This window comes from Plecotus auritus, assembly GCF_963455305.1.
Source record: "Plecotus auritus genome assembly, chromosome: 5".
Classification (NCBI taxonomy): Eukaryota; Metazoa; Chordata; class Mammalia; order Chiroptera; family Vespertilionidae; genus Plecotus; species Plecotus auritus.
In genome coordinates this window covers 103,321,846-103,342,088 of record NC_137776.1, presented here as the reverse complement: position 1 = coordinate 103,342,088, position 20,243 = coordinate 103,321,846, and the positions used below count along the sequence as shown (strand labels likewise).

At 44.5% G+C, this 20,243-nt stretch overlaps 1 protein-coding gene across 1 annotated transcript in view; it reads right to left on the bottom strand.

Moving 5' to 3' along the window:
* The window catches only part of MFSD14B (major facilitator superfamily domain containing 14B), an 82,743-nt gene that overhangs the window by 38,497 nt on the left and 24,003 nt on the right, over positions 1-20,243 (bottom strand). Inside the window, exons 4-5 of the mRNA XM_080669891.1 lie at positions 4,624-4,751; positions 1,427-1,541 (exon numbers count right to left, since the gene is read on the bottom strand). Coding sequence (XP_080526017.1) covers positions 1,427-1,541; positions 4,624-4,751 — 243 coding nt within the window. The remainder of the gene's footprint in view (positions 1-1,426; positions 1,542-4,623; positions 4,752-20,243) is intronic.

Below are 20,243 nucleotides of genomic sequence, written 5' to 3'. Positions count from 1 at the left end.
AGGTCATTTAAAGAACCCAGAAGGTTTAAGACGGAACAATTCTCCCTCTCCAACAACACCCACACATGCCAGGGGGTGAGCACACTGAACACATGCTCACACGCCCTCTTTCCCCTGGAACCAGCGGAGCAGCTCTCAGAGACGGGATGCTCTGGCATCAACAGATTCAGCCTGTCATCTACAGGTCTTTCTTCGCCTACACAACCACAATGCCATTCTCAGGCCTAGGAAAATTAGAAATAATTGTCTAATATTCAAGTATGCAAAAAGAAAAGGTCTCTTACAACTTTTTCAATGCATTCAGAAATTACTTGCTGAATGAATGTGTAGTCCTTTTCTGCAATATTAGATCCCAAATAAATGCCTGAGCCACACACCAAATAATATAGTTGGATTAACATGGCTGAGGTTTTAACACCTCTCCAATTCAAAACAGGTGCACAGAGACTTCTAATCTGCCTATTTATGATCTGTCAAGAGATCAGCTAACAAGAAACAAAAGTCAACTTTTAAAAAACTTTACAACTGACAACTCATACATTCCAACCTTAAAATCAGAGAATAGATTAATAGTAAGTTCTATCTTGCTACTTTTAACATTTTTATTTTATTTTTAAAAATATATATATATATATTTTATATATTTTATTGATATTTTACAGAGAGGAAGGAAGAGGGATAGAGAGCTAGAAACATCGATGAGAGAGAAACATCGATCAGCTGCCTCCTGCACACCCCCTACTGGGGATGTGCCCGCAACCAAGGTACGTGCCCTTGACCGGAATCGAACCCGGGACCCTTCAGTCCGCAGGCCGACGCTCTATCCACTGAGCCAAACCGGTTTCGGCTAAAAATATATATTTTATTGATTTTTTAGAGAGGGGGAGATGGATAGAGAGTTAGAAACATCGATGAGAGAGAAACATCGATCAGCTGCCTCCTGCACACCTCCCACTGGGGATGTGCCCGCAACCAAGGTACATGCCCTTGACCAGAATCGAACCTGGGACCTTTCAGTCCGCAGGCCGACACTCTGTCCACTAAGCCAAACCAGCCAGGGCTATTTTTAACATTTTTAAAAAATGAAGGGAGAGGGAGAGAGAGATAGAAACATCAGTGATGAAAGAGAAACATCATTGATCGAAGGTCTCCTGCACACCCCCAAATGGGATCCAGCCCACAACTCAGGCATGTGCCCTGACCGGGAATCGAACCGTGACCTGCTGGTTCATGGGTCAATGCTCAACCACTGAGCCACACTGGTCAGGCTATTTTTAACTTTTAAGTCTCTTTTTAAATTTCAATTCTTTAAATTTTCTTTTATATGTCAATATTTACTACATATTTTAAATCTCACTTTTCAGTGACCTTTCAATAGAATGTTAATTATTTCTCTGGTTAAAAAAAAAAAAATCTATTATCTTACCCATCCATAAGCAGTACTTCGCTCATGCTCCTGAGTGACATCAGCTACATAGGCAAATATCACAGAGAATGTGACCGAGAAGACTCCAGACACAGAAATCATTGCAAAATACCACCTATAAAAAGATTATTTCAGTTACCCAGGAGAGAGGTAGTGTATGTACATTTTTATAACTACAATCAAAGATATCATGTAGATTATAAACAAAAAAATAAATTTTATTTATATGCATATATAAGATATAAAGGACAACTAACAAAATTATAATCGCATGGAGGGAAAGAAGTAGAAACGTACTAATTCTGTCACTGCTCAAAGGATGTCAGTAAAATAAAGTTAGCCTGGCTGGTGTGGCTCAGTGGTTGAGCATCCACCCATGAACCAGGAAGTAAGGGTTTGATTCCAGATAGGGCACTTGCCCGGGTTGCAGGCTCAATCCCTAGTTTGAGGCATGCAGAAGGCAGCTGATCAATGACTCTCATCATTTATGTTTCTATCTCTTTCTCCCTCTCCCTTCCTCTCTGAAATGAATAAAAATAAATTTTTAAAAAACTAAGTAAAGTTATAGTTTTAAAGGAAGCTAAAATGAGAAACAAAAACTTTCTAAATTCCCTAGCTTTAGTTAAGAAAAAGACATATTTAGCAAATGACTTTACGAGAGCTACACAAAAGCAGAAAGAGTAACAAAAATATTAATGTAATTAAGACCAAACATTTTTATCACATGCATAGATGCTTTAAAAAAACTAGTTAAAATACTAGCAAACAGGACAAAACATAGGGTTTATTCCAGATATAATAATGTTTCAATATTAGAAAATATATTAATATATATTTTGGTAACAGATCCCAGGAGAAAAATGAAATGATCTCCACTGATGCAAAAAAGGCATCTAATAAAATTTGGCATCCAATCTTGATTTTAAAAAAGAAAATCTCTGCATAAAATAGAAATGAGTATTTTTCAATCTAAAAGCTAACTTATAAAAGCTAGCTTAACACTTCATGATAAAACATTACAATGTTTTCTTTATGAGGAAGGTAAGTCTATAATCATCACTTTTATTTATCATTATTCATACAAGTAGCTAAAACAGTATCAAGAAAACTGGAAGAGGTAAAATCATTTAAAGATCTATAAAACATTTTTAAGGTATCCAGAGAACATTAAAAAAGCTCTAATTCATTGGAAAAGCAGAACATTCTTGGAAGGAAATGCTTAATACCAAGAAGTAGTTTCTTTAAATTCTTCATCTGGTAGGAAATAAAATGCTTCAGTATGGTTACAAATTTAGAACATGATAACCATCTATACTAATAAAGGGGTAAGATGCTAACTAGACCGGGAAACCTTCTGGGAGACCTTCTGGATGTCCTTCTGGACAAAGCCATGGTGGCGGGGCCGAGGCAGAGCCAGTTAGGGGCAATCAGGCCAGGAGGGGAAAGCAGTTGGGGGTGATCAGGCCAGTGGTGGGGGAGGCAGCTGGGAGCGAGTAGGCCGGCAGAGGGGGCAGTTGGGGGCGAGCAGGCTGGCAGGGGGGACAGTTGGGGGTGAGCAGGACGATGGGGTTGGGGGGGGCGCAGCTGGGGGTGAGCAGGCCGGCAAGGGGAGGCAGTTGGGGGCGAGAAGGCCGGCGGGGGGGTAGTTGGGGGTGAGCAGGCTGGCAGGCAGAGTGGTTAGGGGTGATCAGGCAGGTGAGTCGTTAGGAGCCAGTGGTCCCAGATTGCGAGTAGGATGTTCTACTGCTGGTTTAGGCCTGATCCCTGGGGATTGAGCCTAAACTGGCAGTCGGACATCCCCTGAGGGGTCCCAGATTGCAGAGGGTGCAGGCCAGGCTGAGGGATACCCCCCCACCCCCCGTGCACGAATTTTGTGCACCAGGCCACTAATCTATAATAATAAAAGGATAATATGCTAATGAGATCAGACGTCCTTCCTGATGAAGCAGGGTCTGGAGGGAAGCCAGCCCAGGTTCCAGGTGCTGGAGGGAAGCCAGTGCTGGCAGCCAGGGAAAGGAAGGCCTACTCTTGCACAAATTTTTGTGCATTGGGCCTCTAGTGTTGACATAAAATCCCTACCAAATAATAAAATGATATTTTCACACAAGAAAAAAAAGAAAAGAAAATTTACTAATTGAATTAAAAACAAAAATCTTCCATCATAAGGTATGTCCTTCACATTGCTGAGGTCAGCAACAGGAATTCTGGCCAAATTACCATCCTTTGGACTCCAGGAAAACAATCATGTTACAAGTTCAGGTGCAAATTCCAACCCATCTTTGGTAACTAAATAGACTTGTTTATGTGCTAAATATTCTCTCCCTGTTTATCACGAAAAAATGAGATCTAATTAAAATTCATATTATGGCCCTGGCTGGGTAGCTCAGTTGGTTTGAGCATTGTCCCGATATGACAAGGTTGTGGGCTTGATCCCCACTCAGGGCACATACAAGAATCAAACAAAGAAGGAATGAATAAGTGGAACAACAAATCCATGTTTTTCTTTCTCTCTCAAAATCAACAAATAAAAAAATTTTTAAATTCATATTATGATTTAGAATAGGCTACTGGTTTGACTGCATTATACACAAAAGTGACCCCTGACTATTGACATAAATTATGTTCAGATCAGTGCCCTAGACCAGTGGTCGGCAAACTGCGGCTCGCGAGCCACATGCGGCTCTTTGGCCCCTTGAGTGTGGCTCTTCCACAAAATACCACGGCCTGGGCGAGTCTATTTTGAAGAAGTGGCATTAGAAGAAGTTTAAAAAATTTGGCTCTCAAAAGAAATTTCAATCGTTCTACTGTTGATATTTGGCTCTATTGACTAATGAGTTTGCTGACCACTGCCCTAGACCAATGAGCTGACCAAATAATTACATTCTCAAAGGAAAGTGAGCCACAGGAGCAAGTGGCCCCAGACCCCCTTTCCCCCAAGACCCAAATCCTGTAACTGACCTCATGGCAACTACAGCTTTTTACTTCTCTTTCTTTACCTCAGACTTAATTATGTAATTTCTTCATTTCCCCATTATAATATGGGCAAGATAGCAACTGCCCAAATTGGCTTTCAGTATTAGCAAAGAGATCAAATAAAAACCAGATACAACTGCTTTGAAACTGTTAAGAAGGGCTCACAGATGTATTATTCATACGTGACCCAAGACAGTCAGGATGACAAAAGGCTGAGCACTCACCACGGGCTGATCGTCAGCAGGGGTATTGGGAAGCAGGTAAAGAAGACAGTGCCCAGGAGAAAGGGCTTCCTCCCCCACACATCGGACAGGGCGCCTATGAGCGGGGCACTCAGAAAGGAGAGCAGGCCCTGGAGAAGAAAGCAGAAGCAAAGTCAGAGTTACAATACAATCCCCCAATTATAGCACTTGTAATTCTCATTTTCTAAATGAATTTCTAAATGCTGCAGTTCACTTTTTGGCCCCCAAACAGAATAACTTGAAATATTAAATACAACCGATCGTTTTTAAAAATTCTAACAAAATTTTTAAATCTGTTAGAAAAGGAAGAGAGGGAGGGTAAGAGCTTGTTTTCTGGGACAAGTTGAAAAGGTGATATGAAATATATTTATACCCACAGTTGGCCCTTAAGATGAACATTAAAAAATTCATTTTAATAAATATGCACAGCATATCTATTATGTACAAAGCTGTGAATTAACTGGTGCCATAAAGATACCCAAACAAATACACACCTGCTACTCTCAAACCACTTGTAAGCTAATAGGGATAAACAGAACAAGTATGCATATACCAAATATCCATAAGAAAAGCTAAAGACCTATCTTCCTGTTGAATTTAGGAAGAAGACAATGCAACTTGACAACAGGGTTGAGGCTAAGGAGAAGCAAGAAACAAGAACACCACACATAAGCAAAGGCACATACTAATTATTTGCCAGTCACTCTGTTAGCTGGCACTTTCATAATAATTTCCTTTTTGACCTCAGGGTCCTCTGAGGTGGCCACAGGTCTGATCCACAGACCCTGCTGGTGGCACAGTGCTCACTTCACATGCTCTGTCTGCACATTACAAACCGATTTCCAATCTGTCTCTTTTGAGCTCATGCTTACAGCCAAATAGACTTCTCTATTAGGACATTTAAGATGCACACTCTCCCTTTACAGCAGTCCCCCCTTTATCCAAGGGGCATACATTTTAAGCCCCCCAGGGGATGCCTGAAACCACAGATAATACCAAATCCTGTATATGGTATGTTTTTTCCTATACGCATATATCCATGATAAAGTTTAATTTATAAATTAGACGCAGTAAGAGACTGCCAACAACAAATAATAACATTTACTATAATAAAACTTATGTGACTGTGATCTCTTTATCAAAATATCTTATTGCACTCTATGTACAGTGTGGATGCTCTGGACAAAGGGACGATTCAGGTGCCAGGTGGGATTGTGCAGATTTCATCATGGTACTCAGAATGGTGTGCAACTTAAAACTTATGAACTGGGCCTTAACCGGTTTGGCTCAATGGATAGAGCGTCGGCCCGCAGACTCAAGGGTCCCAGGTTTGATTCCGGTAAAGGGCATGTACCTTGGTTGTGGGCACACCCCCAGTAGGGAGTGTGCAGGAGGCAGCTGATCGATGTTTCTCTCTCATCAATGTTTCTAACTCTCTATCCCTCTCCCTTCCTCTCTGTAAAAAATCAATAAAATATATTAAAAAAAAACAAAAACTTATGAATTGGCATATAAGCATAACCAATGGACACCAGACAGTAGGGGGATGAGGGCATGTGCTGGGTGGTGAGAGTGGCCAGGGAGAGGTCAATGGGGGGAGGGGGGGGGAGAGAGGAGACTTATACTTTCAAAAATAAAGAATTTAAATTTAAAAAGCCATATGAATTGTTTACTTCTGAAGTTTTTCATCTAATATTTTCAGACTGCAATTGACCGTGGGTAACTGAAACTGAAGAAAGAAACCTCAACAGATAAGGCAGGACCTCTGTAAACCTAACCACATACCACACTTCCCATCTTGGCTAGAAGCCCTCCAAAGCTTTCTCCTTCATCTCTCCACTCCCCAAGATTACTGTTTAGACCACTGTCTCTAAATGACCTCTTATATCCATCCCTGCAGCACTGGTACCTGAATGAAAATAAAACCATCTCCTAACGGCCCCTGACCCTGGTCCTCCCTCCCTCCAGTATGTTTTTCACATATCCCCAAGAGCAATGATGAGCAGCTTGCTGTCAGAGCCAGCCAGAGCCCTGCTCAGCTCTGAGTCCATGTATTCTTCTAAATTCTTCCCGACTACATCAGGGCTGGTCCTTCCAACCCTGCCCACTGTACTAACTGTTGCGAACTTAGTCCAAGTTCCTCCTTTATCTTCTGCTCACAGACACGGGTCAGTTCTCAGCGGTGGGGCAGACAGAAGCCATGAGAAGTTGTGGGTGTGTTAGGATGAGTCTTACTGCAGAAGCCAGTGGTCACACAGCCATCAGACAAGGACAATTCATTACAGCAAAGCCCATACAGGCAGGCAGCAGGACACTGGCTGGTGAATAGATATCCTTCTGACACAGTAGCGTTAATCTCTGTCCCACAGCTAGTATCTGAGCAGCCGCACGCTGCCCCCTAGACTCACACCTCACGTCGTCGCGGTACCTGAGCTCTCTGGCTCAGCAGCTTCTCCTGTCTCCCCTGCCCAGCACACTGGCTGGTCCACATGGCAGCTATAGCTGAGCTCTCTGTGAGCTCTTAGTCTCTCCTGCACACATAGGAGCTACATCCTACCTCCTAAGCCTCCACTTCTCTGAGCTCTCTAGCCTCTGCTCTGCCCAGCTGCTCTCTCTAGCAGACTTCTTCACACACTCCTGGTCAGTAGCCTGTATATTACTCCAGAGACAAAGAAAGCTAGTTGCCAACAGTGACATCAATCAGTTGGGTTACAGAAGGAAACAGTGTACCGTGTGTCCCTGCATCCGCTCATGGTATCTTGACCTGATTACGGTTCCCAGGCTCAGAATCATTGGACACCCTGATAGGCTCATGCTCAGAGCAACCTTAGTCATTCTGGTGTATTGGTAACAAGGCCTCTGTGCTCCCATTGGCCTTGACTATCTGGTTTCCACACTTGCTATAGTCTCCATTTGCAGAGTTTAACTCTTCAGCATGTATTTATGGTTGAAATAAATAATGTGTCTGAACTCTGCTTTTAAATACTGAAGATAAAAAAACTGGCGGTGGTGGTAGGAGGGAACTAGGATAGATGAGACAAGAGTGGGAAAATGTTGGTAAGTAATGAAAATGGATGATGAGTACATGGGTGTTCATGATACTATTTTTGATTTATGTGTATTTGGTTTTTCACAGTATGTTTTAAAAATGCCTCAGCATAGCATGTAAATAAAACCATCCAAAAATCTGGCATCTAACAAACATCATATGCTGTGCTATACGTAGTACTTTTTTTAGTTTTCAGAATATACTGTGTTCTTTTGTGCCAATGTACCTTTGCACACACTGCCCCTGCTGTGCCTGCATGCACTTCCCACATGTGGGCCAGGTAAACTAGTCATTCTTCACCTCCTCCTCGATTCTCTGAGCTATTCAAGCAGAAGTAACCGGTAATATCTGCTCTATTGTAATCACAACCCTCTATTAAAATTGCTCTTATTTGTCTTATCTTCTCTATTGGCTTAGAAATTGAAATTAAGGTCAGAGGAATGGTTTCTTTTCATTTCAACTTTGGCCTATCATAGGGCCTGGTAAAGAATGGCTTTCAAAGGGGTTTGCTGAAATCAATAGAACTTTTAAGAGAAAATCAATTCACAGTGGTTTCCAAGGTCTCACAGCTAGGAAGAAAAGGAATAGGATTCCAATTCCTACCATCCACCAATAAACCCAGAACCCATAGGCAGGAGACAGGGAAATTGAGAAGTGAGAGAAAGACTCAGTGGAGAGCATGCAAGCTTAAAAGGTTTTTGACCTCTCTGAAGTAAATATTAATCCTTGTAATTCTGAAGTCACAGGGTATTTTCAGGGCATTCAGTATGTTCGTGTATCAAGAGAGTAACAGATGAAGTATTAAATGATTTTCTTTAAGAGCTAAAGACTACAGAAGCAGGGCTCAAATTCAGGACCCGAGACTATCAATTTAATGAAATTTACTAGTAGAAAAGAAAATCTTTACACTACTTCAAAGTTCTCTAAAAATATCAAATACCTGAGTACCTGGATAATATGAAACTGGTCAAGAAAAATTTGTGAAGAAATTTAAGAGGACAAGGCTGTAGAAATAATCACCACTACAAAAACAGTAACAAAAATTACTTAAATACAAAGAAACCTGGAAAAGTTTCACACAGTTTCAATTTCAGATTTTATATAATGCATTAAAATATGGAAGGTATGCCATTTGCAAACAAATACGAAAAGGCCAAACGTTAAGGTTATACTCAAAATAATATACTTTTTACAGAAAAAAAAAAAGGATCATCTTCTAGATTAGGGATTTAAATTGTAATTTAATTCATTCATTAAGTAATACTATTTAAATCAAATTCTCAGTGACAATTATAGGTACTAAAAATATCCTCTGGGAGGACCTACTTTTAAAAAATGTTCTTATTGCTTTTCAGAGAGAGGAAGGGAGACAGAAAGCGATAGAAACATCAGTGATGAGAGAATCATCGATCGGCTGCCTTCTGCTCTCTCTACTGGGGACCGAGCCCGCAACCTGGGCATGTGCCCTGACCGGGAACTGAGCCCTGACCTCCTGGTTCATGGGTTGATGCTCAACCACTGAGCACACCAGTGGGGCTGATAGGACCTACTTTTATAGTAAGACTAGAGGCTCAGTGCATGAAATTTTGTGCATAGGTGGTCAGTGTGCTCCCACAACCTCCCCTGGCCGGCGATCAGGGCGGATCGGGGCTGGGCTGACTGGGGCCTGCCAGCCGGGGGGAACGACAAGGGGGTGGGACCCCAGGAGGGAGCCAGCCCTCGACCCCCCTGGGAAAGGGGCCACGTCCACTGCCACCCACCCCCGGTTCCCCATCCCAGCCTGGGGCCTGGCCCCGATTGGGCAATCAGGGCCTGCCAGCCAGGGGGAGGGGCCGCGGGAGGTTGGCCGGCCAGGGGAGGTTGTCTGTGGGAGCACACTGACCACCAGGGGGCAGCTCCTGCATTGAGTGTCTGCCACCTGGTGGTCAGTGCACATCATAGTTGTTTCGGTTGGTCGTATTGGTTGCTTAGGCTTTTATATATATATATATAGATACTAAAACACAATCTAATAATATACTTGCCTCTTTGGAAAACTTGTATTTTCTAAAAATCAAAGATTTTCTCCTGTCTCAGAGTAGACTGAGAAGGACATTTGTTCTTGGATTGATTGGGCATCCAATCAGTCCTAAGGATGCTAAGCACATTTTGCAAATGAGAACAAAAATTAAAACTTATGAAGTAGGTTGTTTTAGCAATTTTATTCACAGATAATAAAAAGGATAGTCTTTATTCAAGTTACTGTCCAAATTAAGAGAGCAATTTATTATGGGTGTGTGTGTTTGTGTGTGTCTATTTTTTAAAAAATATATTTTTTAAAAAATGCTGTGAAAAGCATTTTTAAAAAAATATATTTCTTTATTGATTTCAGAGAGGAAGAGAGGAGATAGAAACATCAATGATGAGAGAGAATCATTGGCTGCCTCCTGCACACCCCCCACTGGGGATCGAGCTGCAACCCAGGCATGTGCCCTTGGCCAGAATCAAACCTGGGACCCTTCAGTCCATAGGCTGACGCTCTATCCCAGTGGTTCTCAACCTTTCTAATGCCGCGACCCTTTAATACAGTTCCTCATGTTGTGGTGACCCCCAACCACAAAATTATTTTCGTTGCTACTTCATAACTGTAATTTTGCTACTGTTAATGAATCGTATTGTAAATATCTGTGTTTTCCGATGGTCTTAGGCGCTACAGCAGCGGTTCTCAACCTGTGGGTCGCAACCCACAGGTTGGGAAACGCTAGCAGGGTCGCCTAAGACCATCGGAAAACACAGATATTTATATTACGATAAATATTACGTAAATATAAACACAGATATTTATATGACGATAAAAAAGGTTGAGAACCACTGCTCTATCCACTGAGCCAAGCCAGCTAGGGCTGAAAAGCATTTTTGTACTTATTAATCCCAAAGAGTAGCTATGAGGATGCTTTAAAAGGCATCTTTAAACATCAACAATTTCTGTGTGTGCCTATGCTATGCTGCAATGCTCTACACTTCTTAATTTAATTCATGTAAATAGCAACAGCTAGGTCTACAGAAACTCTTTTCTGTTAGATGCCCCTGGAAGGGCATCATGGCAGAGCGAGGTGGCCATCTTCTTGATCAGACTTGATGGTCAGACCTAGACTGGAAGAAGCACATGTGCATGTGAAACCCTGTGGCCAAGACCTGAGCAGGCTCACTGGGTCTTTGAACCCCCCTTTCCAAGCCCTTGCTGTGATCCACCGCTAGACAAGATGAAGACTGCCTACTCTGGTGCCCCTCTTTACATTGGTCACTCCAGGCATAAATCAGTCCTGGACATCTGGCCAGTTTTAGTAAGTTTGGGACACCAATGAAGATCTCTAATTTTATGATAAATATAAAACATGCCTTAGAAAGAAGCTTCCAGAAGTTTCAATGTCTACATTGGGCAATCAGACCAACTGGTCTTAATGAAGAAAATGATTACAATCACTCCACCTGCTGCTGTTAATCAGGGGTCAAAACCACAGCATCTCAATTATGTCCTAGTTCTTTTGCACAAAGCACAGCCAAAGCTTCCGTGATGGTTAGTTTTATGTGTCAGCTTGACTAGGCTCCACTACCCTGCTATTTAATCAAACACTAGTGTGGGTGTTGCTGTGAAGGTTTTTTTCTTTTTTTAAACAATTATGAATTTATTAAGTCATCTGGAAAACCAGACGGGCTGAGCCCCAACATGGCACCAACCCTGTGAAGGTTTTTTGTAGATGTGGTTAACATCTGCAACAGTTGGCTTTAAGGTGTATCACCCTCAACAATATGGGGAGCCTCATCCAATCAGTTGATGAAGGCCTTACCAGCAAAATCTGAGGTTTCCAGGAAAGGAAAGAATTCTGCTTCAGGACTGCAGCATAATTCCAGCCAGCCCACAGGCCTCCCCTCCGTATTTCACACTCACCAGCCCCACACTCACGTGAGCCAATTCCTTAAAGTAAGTCTACACACACACACACACACACACACCCCACACACACTTTTGGTTTTGTTTCTTTGGATAACCCTGACTGATATAAGTTCTTATGGCTATGCATATACCAATGTTGCCACATATTTCAATTCCATAAAAATAAAAAAGTGCTGTAGAAAAGTGGTTGAAAGGTTTTGGGAACCTGAGAAGTGGAATCAAGTTTGAGTTGTTTTTTTTCCTTCATAATTGTTAAGATAAACAGGCACTAAATTATTTTATGATAATCCCCTCATCTTTTAATGATTACTAAAATACATTCTTTGGAAATAAAGAATCACACAATATTTATTAGAAAATAAACAAAAAAACTTGAAGGTACTTCATAAAAGTGGCCAGCAAATATATGTAAAAACAACCCCTTACTTGTAATAAAGAAAAGACTAGACATCATTTTCAAGCTCCCAGCCTGGTGATGATTTGAAAAGTAACACTGTGAGAGCTCCGCACTGCTGGGGTGGTGGTGGGGGTGGGAAACAGCACCGCTGCTGGAGGAGATAATGTGGCTAAATACATGGAGGACCTGTAAACGCTCAAACCTTCTCACTCACTGGTTACACCTTTACAATGCCATTTTTAGAAAACAATAAAAATTACAAAGATTTATATTTTACAATTTATTATGTAATTATCTTCAATGGTTTGGACTTGGAAAACAATTTATATAGAAAAATGGGTACTAGAGGCCTGGTGCACAAAATTCGTGCACGGGGGTGTGTGTCCCTCAGCTCAGCCTGCACCATCTGCAATCTGGGATCCATCTCACAATCCAGGACTGCTGGCTCCCAATTGCTCGCCTGCCTGCCTTCCTGACTGCCCTTAACTGCTTCTGCCTGCCAGCCTGATCACCCCCTAACCACTCCCCTGCCAGCCTGATTAATGCCTAACTGCTCCCCTGCCAGCATCATTGCCCCTATCTGCCCTCCCCTGCGGGCCTGGGTTCCCCCCCAACTGCCCTTCCCTGCAGGTCCAATCACCCCCAACTTCCCTCCTCTGCCAGCCTGGACACCCCTAACTGCCCTCCCCTGCAGGCTTGATCGCCCCCAACTACCCTCCCCTGCAGGTCTGGTCATCCCCAACTGCTCTCCCCTGCAGGCCTGGGTCCCCCCTAACTGCCCTCCCCTGCAGGCTTGATCGCCCCCAACTGCCCTCCCTTGCAGGCCTGGTCCCTCCCAACTGCCCTCCTCTGCTGGACATCTTGTGGTGGACATCTTGTGTCCACATGGGGGCAGCCATCTTTAACCACATAGAGACAGCCATCTTGTGTGTGGGAGTGATGGTCAATTTGCATATTACTCTTTTATTAGATAGGATATATATACTAGTGGCCTGGTGCACGAAATTCGTGCATGGTGGGGGGGGGGGTGTCCCTCAGCCCGGCCTGCACCCTCTCCAATCTGGGACCCCTCAAGGGATGTCCGATTGCTGGTTTAGGCCAATCCCTGAAGACATCCCTCTCGCAATCTGGGACCACTGGCTCCTAACTGCTCACATGCTTGCCTGCCTGATCGCACCTAACCACTCTGCCTGCAGGCCTGCTCGCCCCCAACTGCCCCCCCAGCCTTCTCGCCCCCAACTGCGCCTCTTGCCAGCCTTCTTGCCCCCAACTGCCCCCCACTGCTGGCCTGCTTGCCCCCAACTGCCGCCCCTGCTGGACTGATCACCCCCAACTGCCCTCCCCTCCTAGCCTGATTGCCCCTAACTACCTCTGCCTCAGCCCTGCCACCATGGCTTTCTCCAGAAGGACATCCAGAAGGTCTCCTGGTCTAATTAGCATATTACCCTTTTATTAGTATAGACTAGAGGCCTGGTATATTAAATTAATGCAGTTGGGGGGTGTTCCTCAGCCCGGCCTGCACCCTCTTGCAGTCCGGGAGCCCTTGGGGGCCTAAGCTGTCAGTCGGACATCCTTAGCGCTGCCACAGAGGCAAGAGAGGCTCTCACCAGCACCCCTGTGCTCGCTAGCCATGAGCCTGGCTTCTGGCTGAGCGGCACTCCCCCTGTGGCAGTGCACTGACCACCAGGGGGCAGCTCCTACGTTGAATGTCTGCCCCGTGGTGGTCAGTGTGCGTCATAGAGTCCGGTCGTTTCGCCTTTTAGTTGATTTGCATATTACCTTTTATTATATACTAGAGGGCCGATCACGAAATTCGTGCAAGAGTAGGCTTTCCTTCCCCTGGCTGCCAGTACCAGCTTCCCTCCGGCACCTGGGACCCAGGCTTCCCTCCGGCCGCGAATAGGCACCTAGGACCCAGGCAGCCCCAGCTTCGTCCAGAAGGTCGTCCGGAAGGCCATCCAGTATAATTAGCACATTATGCTTTTATTGTTATAGAGGATATTAGAGGCCCAGTGCACAAAATTCGTGCACAGGTAGGGTCCCTAGGCCTGGCTAGCGAGCAGGGCTGATCGGGGCTACAGGCTGGGGCCTTCCTTCATTCTGTGCCGCCCCCTGGTTGTCAGCGCACATCATAGAAAGCGGTCAAACTCCTGGTTGAACTCCCGAGGGGAATCTTTGCATATTAGCCTTTTATATGTATAGATTATACATATACTAGAGGCCCAGTACATGAAATTCGTGCACAGGGATGTGTGTCCCTCAGCTCAGCCTACACCCTCTCCAATCTGGGACCCCTCGAGGGATGTCCGACTGCCTGTTTAGGCCCGAACCCAGGCCGGTAGGATGGGGCCTAACTGGGCAATCGGAACATCCCTCTCACAATCCACGACTGCTGGCTCCCAACTGCTCGCCTGCCTGCCTTCCTGATTGCCCCAACCGCTTCTACCTGCCAGCCTGATCATCCCCTAACCACTCCCCTGCCAGCCTGATTGATGCCTAACTGCTCCCCTGCCAGACCGTTTGCCCCTAACTGCCCTCCCCTGCAGGCCTGGTCCCCCCCCAACTGCCCTTCCCTGCAGGCCCAGTTGCCCCCAACATCCCTCGTCTGCCGGCCTGGTCACCCCTAACTGCCTTCCCCTGCAGGCTTGATTGCCCCCAACTGCCCTCCCTTGCAGGCGTGGTCCCTCCCAACTGCCCTCCCTTGCTGTCCTGATCGCCCACAACTGCCATCCCTTGAAGACCTTGTCCCTCCCAACTGGCCTCCCCTGCTGGCCATCTTGTGGCGGCCATATTGTGTCCACATGGGGGCAGCCATCGTTGTGTGTTGGAGTGATGGTCAATTTGCATATTACTCTTTTATTAGATAGGATAGAGGCCTGGTGCATGGGTGGGGGCCTGTGGTGGTTTGCAGGGCGGCCACACACCCCCCCCACCAGCAACTCAAGCGGAGGCCCTGGGATCTGGGATTTATTTATCTTCTATAATTGAAACTTTGTAGCCTTGAGCGGAGGCCAAGGCAGGCCAGGGCTTAAGAAGCTTGGCTTCCTCCATTGCCAGGGACAACTGAAGCCTCCTGCTCTCTCCAGCTCCGTGGCTGCCGCCACTTTTGTTGGGGTTTATTTAACTTCTATAATTGGAACTTTGTAGCCTTGAGCAGCGGCCTGGGCCGGCCAGGGTGTGCAGGAAGCTTGGCTTCCTCCATTGCCAGGGAAACCCAAGCCTCCTGCTCGCTCCATGGCCGCAGCCATCTTGGTTGGGTTAATTTGCATACTCATTCCTGATTGGCTGGTGGGCGTGGCTTGTGGGTGTAGTGGAGGCATGGTCAATTTGCATATTACTCTTTTATTTGATACGATATAGATATTGTTACCTGTTGGGGTAGACATAATAGGCCAGGATTGGGTGAATTTAGTATTTTATGTAGATTGGTGGCATAATTATTGACTTTTTTATTTTTACAATTAGATAGTGAAATAAGTTTTTATTGTTTATTATTTTTAAATATAGCCTATTTCTTTTTTTATTAGAAGTACTTTAGTGTTATTCAGGATGGCCTCTATGTCAGTCAGTTGAATTATTGTGATTAGGGAGGTGTTTTTAAAAGTTATTTGTCCAAGATAGGTTTTTATAATGGATATAGCCAGAAAAAAACTGTATTAAAGCTTATATTTGTAGTAGGAGAAAGTCAATGTGTGGCGAATAAAGTGTTAACTTTATTACTGTCTAGTTGGTGTGAAAGATTAGCAGGTACAGAGTAAACTTTTTTTTTTTAAAATATATTTTATTGATATTTCACAGAGAGGAAGGGAGAGGGATAGAGAGCTAGAAACATCGATGAGAGAGAAACATCGATCAGCTGCCTCCTGCACACCTCCCACTGAGGATGTGCCCGCAACCAAGGCACATGCCCTTGACCGGAATCGAACCCGGGACCTTTCAGTCCGCAGGCCGACGCTCTATCCACTGAGCCAAACCGGTTTCGGCTAAACTTTTTTTTTTTTTAATATATTTTATTGCTGCCTCCTGCACACTCCCTACTGGGGATGTGCCCGCAACCAAGATACATGCCCTTGACCGGAATCGAACCTGGGACCCTTCAGTCCGCAGACCGATGCTCTATCCACTGAGCCAAACCAGTTAGGGCAGTACTTAAATTTTTTATGTGTCCCAGCTGAATATGGAATCCTACCCTCTGTGTCAAGTAAATGTCAATGTAAGAAACATTCAAACTGGAGAAACCAAGATGGCAGCATGGTAAAACAGTCTTAGCTCCTATTTAAATAAACCTAAAATGTCACATTGAAGGCCTGTTTACCTCAGTTCCTTTTACCCAGTAAGTTCATCATGTCCACCTTTTAACAAAAAAAAATGTACAGTGTACTGAAAGACAAAAAAAATCAGAGCAATCATCAGACATAGACTGGGTAGCAATGTTGGAATTACCAGACTGGGAATTTAAACAACTAGGATTAATCTACCAAGGTCTCTAATGTAGACAGTGGACACATGAGAGAACAGACGGGCAATGTGAGCAGAGAGACAGAAGCTCAGCAAGGACATGGTTGAACTGAACATCAAATTGACATTCCTAAATTATTTCAAAGTGTATGCCTCAAGCTTACAGAACATTCCTCAAAACAGGCCACATTTTTAGGCCATAAAACACACCTTGACAATTTCTTAAAGATGGGAGTCATACAAAGTATGATCTCAGACCACAGGTGCTGGGATGGGGGGCGGGGGCAGGCTTGTGACCAGAGGCTGGAGTAACCTGGTTTCCACAGGAGGATGTGATTAGCTTGCTTGGGTAATGCTGAGGGCCGGCAGGAGGACAACCTGTGAGGTAGAGGATGTTTGGGGGAACTAGTGGGAGGGATGGGGACATATCTGGAGAGCCGAGCCGGGGGCAAATGTAACCTACACAACAAACATTCCTGGTGCACTATGTGCAGGTGACCAGTGAGACTATGTCACCGGGTACCACTGTATGCCTACTGTGTAAGTCCACACTATTAAGGCTAGCAGATCTACCTAATACACAGCAACAGCAAAACAGAGAGGCAGCCAAAATGGGGAGAATGAGAAACATGTCCCAAATGAAATAGCAAGAAATCTCCAGAAAAAAAAACTAAATGTAATGGAAGCAAGCTATCTAACAGAGTGTTCAAAGCAATGGTTATAAAGATGCTCAAAAAACTTGAGAATTTCAATAGCATGTAAAAAGACATAGATACCATAAAAAAAGAACCAAAAATAAAGAATATAATATCCACTCTAACTGGTTTGGCTCAGTGAATAGAGCACAGACCCACAGACTGAAGGATTGCGGGTTCGATTTCAGTCAAGGACACATACCTTGGTTTCAGGCTCAATCCCCAGCCCTGTTCAGGGTGCATGCAGGAGGCAACCAATTGATGTGCCTCTCTCACATCGATGTTTCTCTCTCTGTCTCGCTCTCCTTTCCATTCTCTCTAAAAATCAATGGACAGAGAGAAACCAAGATGGCGACATAGGTTAACACCTGAAATTGCAGCCTCACACAACCACTTCAAAACTACAACTAAAAGACAAAACAGACATCATCCAGAACCACAGGAAGGCTGGCTGAGTGGAAATTCTACAACTAGAAGGAAAGAGAAAAGCACACTGAGACTTAGAGGAGGTGCAGAAGTAAAGTTCAGAGGTACGAAGGCGCGGGCACGGAAAGGGCTGGCAACTGAGTATGCTGTTGTCTTTCTCAATCAGGAGGGAGACACAAGCTCCCGACTGCTCTGAACTCCAGTTCCGGGCAAGACTCTGGGGACCCAGACTCATACGGGGAGAAACTGGACTGTCTGGCATCGGGCGGAACTCGAGGGCGGCTTTCTCTCAAGAGGTGCGTGCAGCGATTACCAAGGGACACTGAGACCCGGGAGTGTCTTAGGGCAGGGCTGAGGATCAGCCATAGCTGTTTGTTTTGCCCTGTTAATTCCCTGAGACCCTGCCCCACCCAAGCTGTGCACAGAGGCTTTTGCATATGAATGGCTTGGTACTTTGCAATCTAAAATTACCTAACAAATTGCAGTTGGGTCAGAGAGACCCAGAACATCCAAAAGAAGGCCCAAGGCCCCACAGCAGCTTGCATTGCTTCACAGCTGGGCCTCATCTGGGCACCTCCAAACCCCCAAACAAAGAAGAGGAATCTGCAGATCTCTCCATAGCTCCTGCTGGGTGGCCTCAGGCAGAGGCTAAATTAGCACCTCCTTGGAGATCCAAGAGCCAGTGTACCCAGGGTTCAGAGTAGGACCATCCAGATTACAACTCCTCAGATCCATAAGAGACACACTCAGGGGGAAGACTCAGTGAGCACCAAAGCCCCACTGAAGCAAGTCTTGCCCCATAAAGGTGTCTCCAGCACAGAAGTTCTCCCATCATAGACACAACTGATCCTCACAGCCAATTGGCCTGGAGGTCAATTTCTCCCAGTGATACCAACAACAATCAAGGCTTAACTACAACAAGACTGTGCACACAGCCCACAAAGGGGTGCACCAAGAGTGTCCATCTCAGGTAACTGGGGAGGCTGAGCCACTGGGCCCTATAGGACACCTAGCACACAAAGCCACTCTATCAACACAGGGAAGCAGCCAAAATGAGAAGACAAAGAAATGGGTCACAAATGAAAGAAATGGAGGAAAGCAAACTACTGGATATAGAGTTCAAAACCACGGTTATAACATTTTTCAAGAATTTTCTAGAAACCGCCAATAAATTTAGTGAGACCCTCGAGGATATGAAAAAGGACCAACTAGAAATTAAGCATACACTGACTGAAATAAAGAATTATATACAGAGATCCAACAGCAGACTAGAGGATCGCAAGAATCAAGTCAAAGATTTGAAATACGAAGAAGCAAAAAACACCCAACTGGAAAAGCAAAAAGAAAAAAGAATCCAAAAATATGAAGACAGTGTCAGGAGACTCTGGGACAACTTCAACCGTACCAACATCCGAATTATGGATATTGAGAGAGAGCAAGATATTGAAAATCTATTTGAAGAAATAATGACAAAAAACTTCCCCTACCTGGTGAAAGAAATAGACTTACAAGTCCAGGAAGCGCACAGAACCCCAAACAAAAGGAATCCAAAGAGGACAACACCAAGATACATCATAACTAAAATGCGAAGAGCAAAAGACAAAGAGAGAATATTAAAAGCAGCAAGAGAAAAACAGTTAGTTACCTACAAGGGAGCACCCATATGATTTTCAGCTGATTTCTCAACAGAAACCATGCAGGCCAGAAGGGAGTGGCAAGAACTATTCAAAGTGATGAATAGCAAGAACCTACAACCAAGATTACTCTACCCAGCAAAGCTATCATTCAGAATTGAAGGTCAGATAAAGAGCTTCACAGATAAGAAAAAGCTAAAGGGGTTTATCACCACCAAACCAGTATTATATGAAATGCTGAAAGGTATTCTTTAAGAAGAGGAAGAAGAAGAAAAAGGTAAAGATAAAAATTATGAACAACAAATACATATCTATCAACAAGTGAATCTAAAAATCAAGTGAATGAAAAATCTGATGAACAGAATAAACTGGTGAATATAATAGAATCAGGGGCATAGAAAGGTAGTGGACTGACAATCCTCGGGGGGAAAGGGGTGTGGGGGATGCGGGAAGAGACTGGACAAAAATCGTACACCTATGGATGAGGACAGTTGGGGGGTGTAAGGGAAGAGAGTGGGGTGGGAACCGGGTGGAGGGGAGCTATGGGGGGGAAAAAAGAGGAACAACTGTAATAACCTGAACAATAAAGATTTAAAAAAAAAAAAAAAAAAAGAAACATTCAAACCTCTGAAGAATTTTTGTGAGTTCATTTGATCCAAGCTGTTGACAAGTGCCAGGAAGTAAAATCTGGATAGATTGAGATAATGCTCCAGAGAATAGCAGTCTTGCAACTTATCTATACTAATAAAAGCCTAGGTAGCCCTCGCATGGCGCCTTCACATCGTCACAAGATGGTCGGCAGGAGAGGGCTGTTGTGCGCGACCAGGCTGGCAGGGAAGGCAGTTGTGTGTGACCAGTCTGGCAGGAGAGGGCAGTTGTGGGCGACCAGGCTGGCAGGGGAGGGCAGTTGGGGGTGACCAGGCCGGCAGGGGAGGGCATTTGGGGGTGACCGGGCCTGCAGGGGAGCAGTTAGGCGTCAATCAGGCCAGCAGGGGAGCGACTAGGGGGC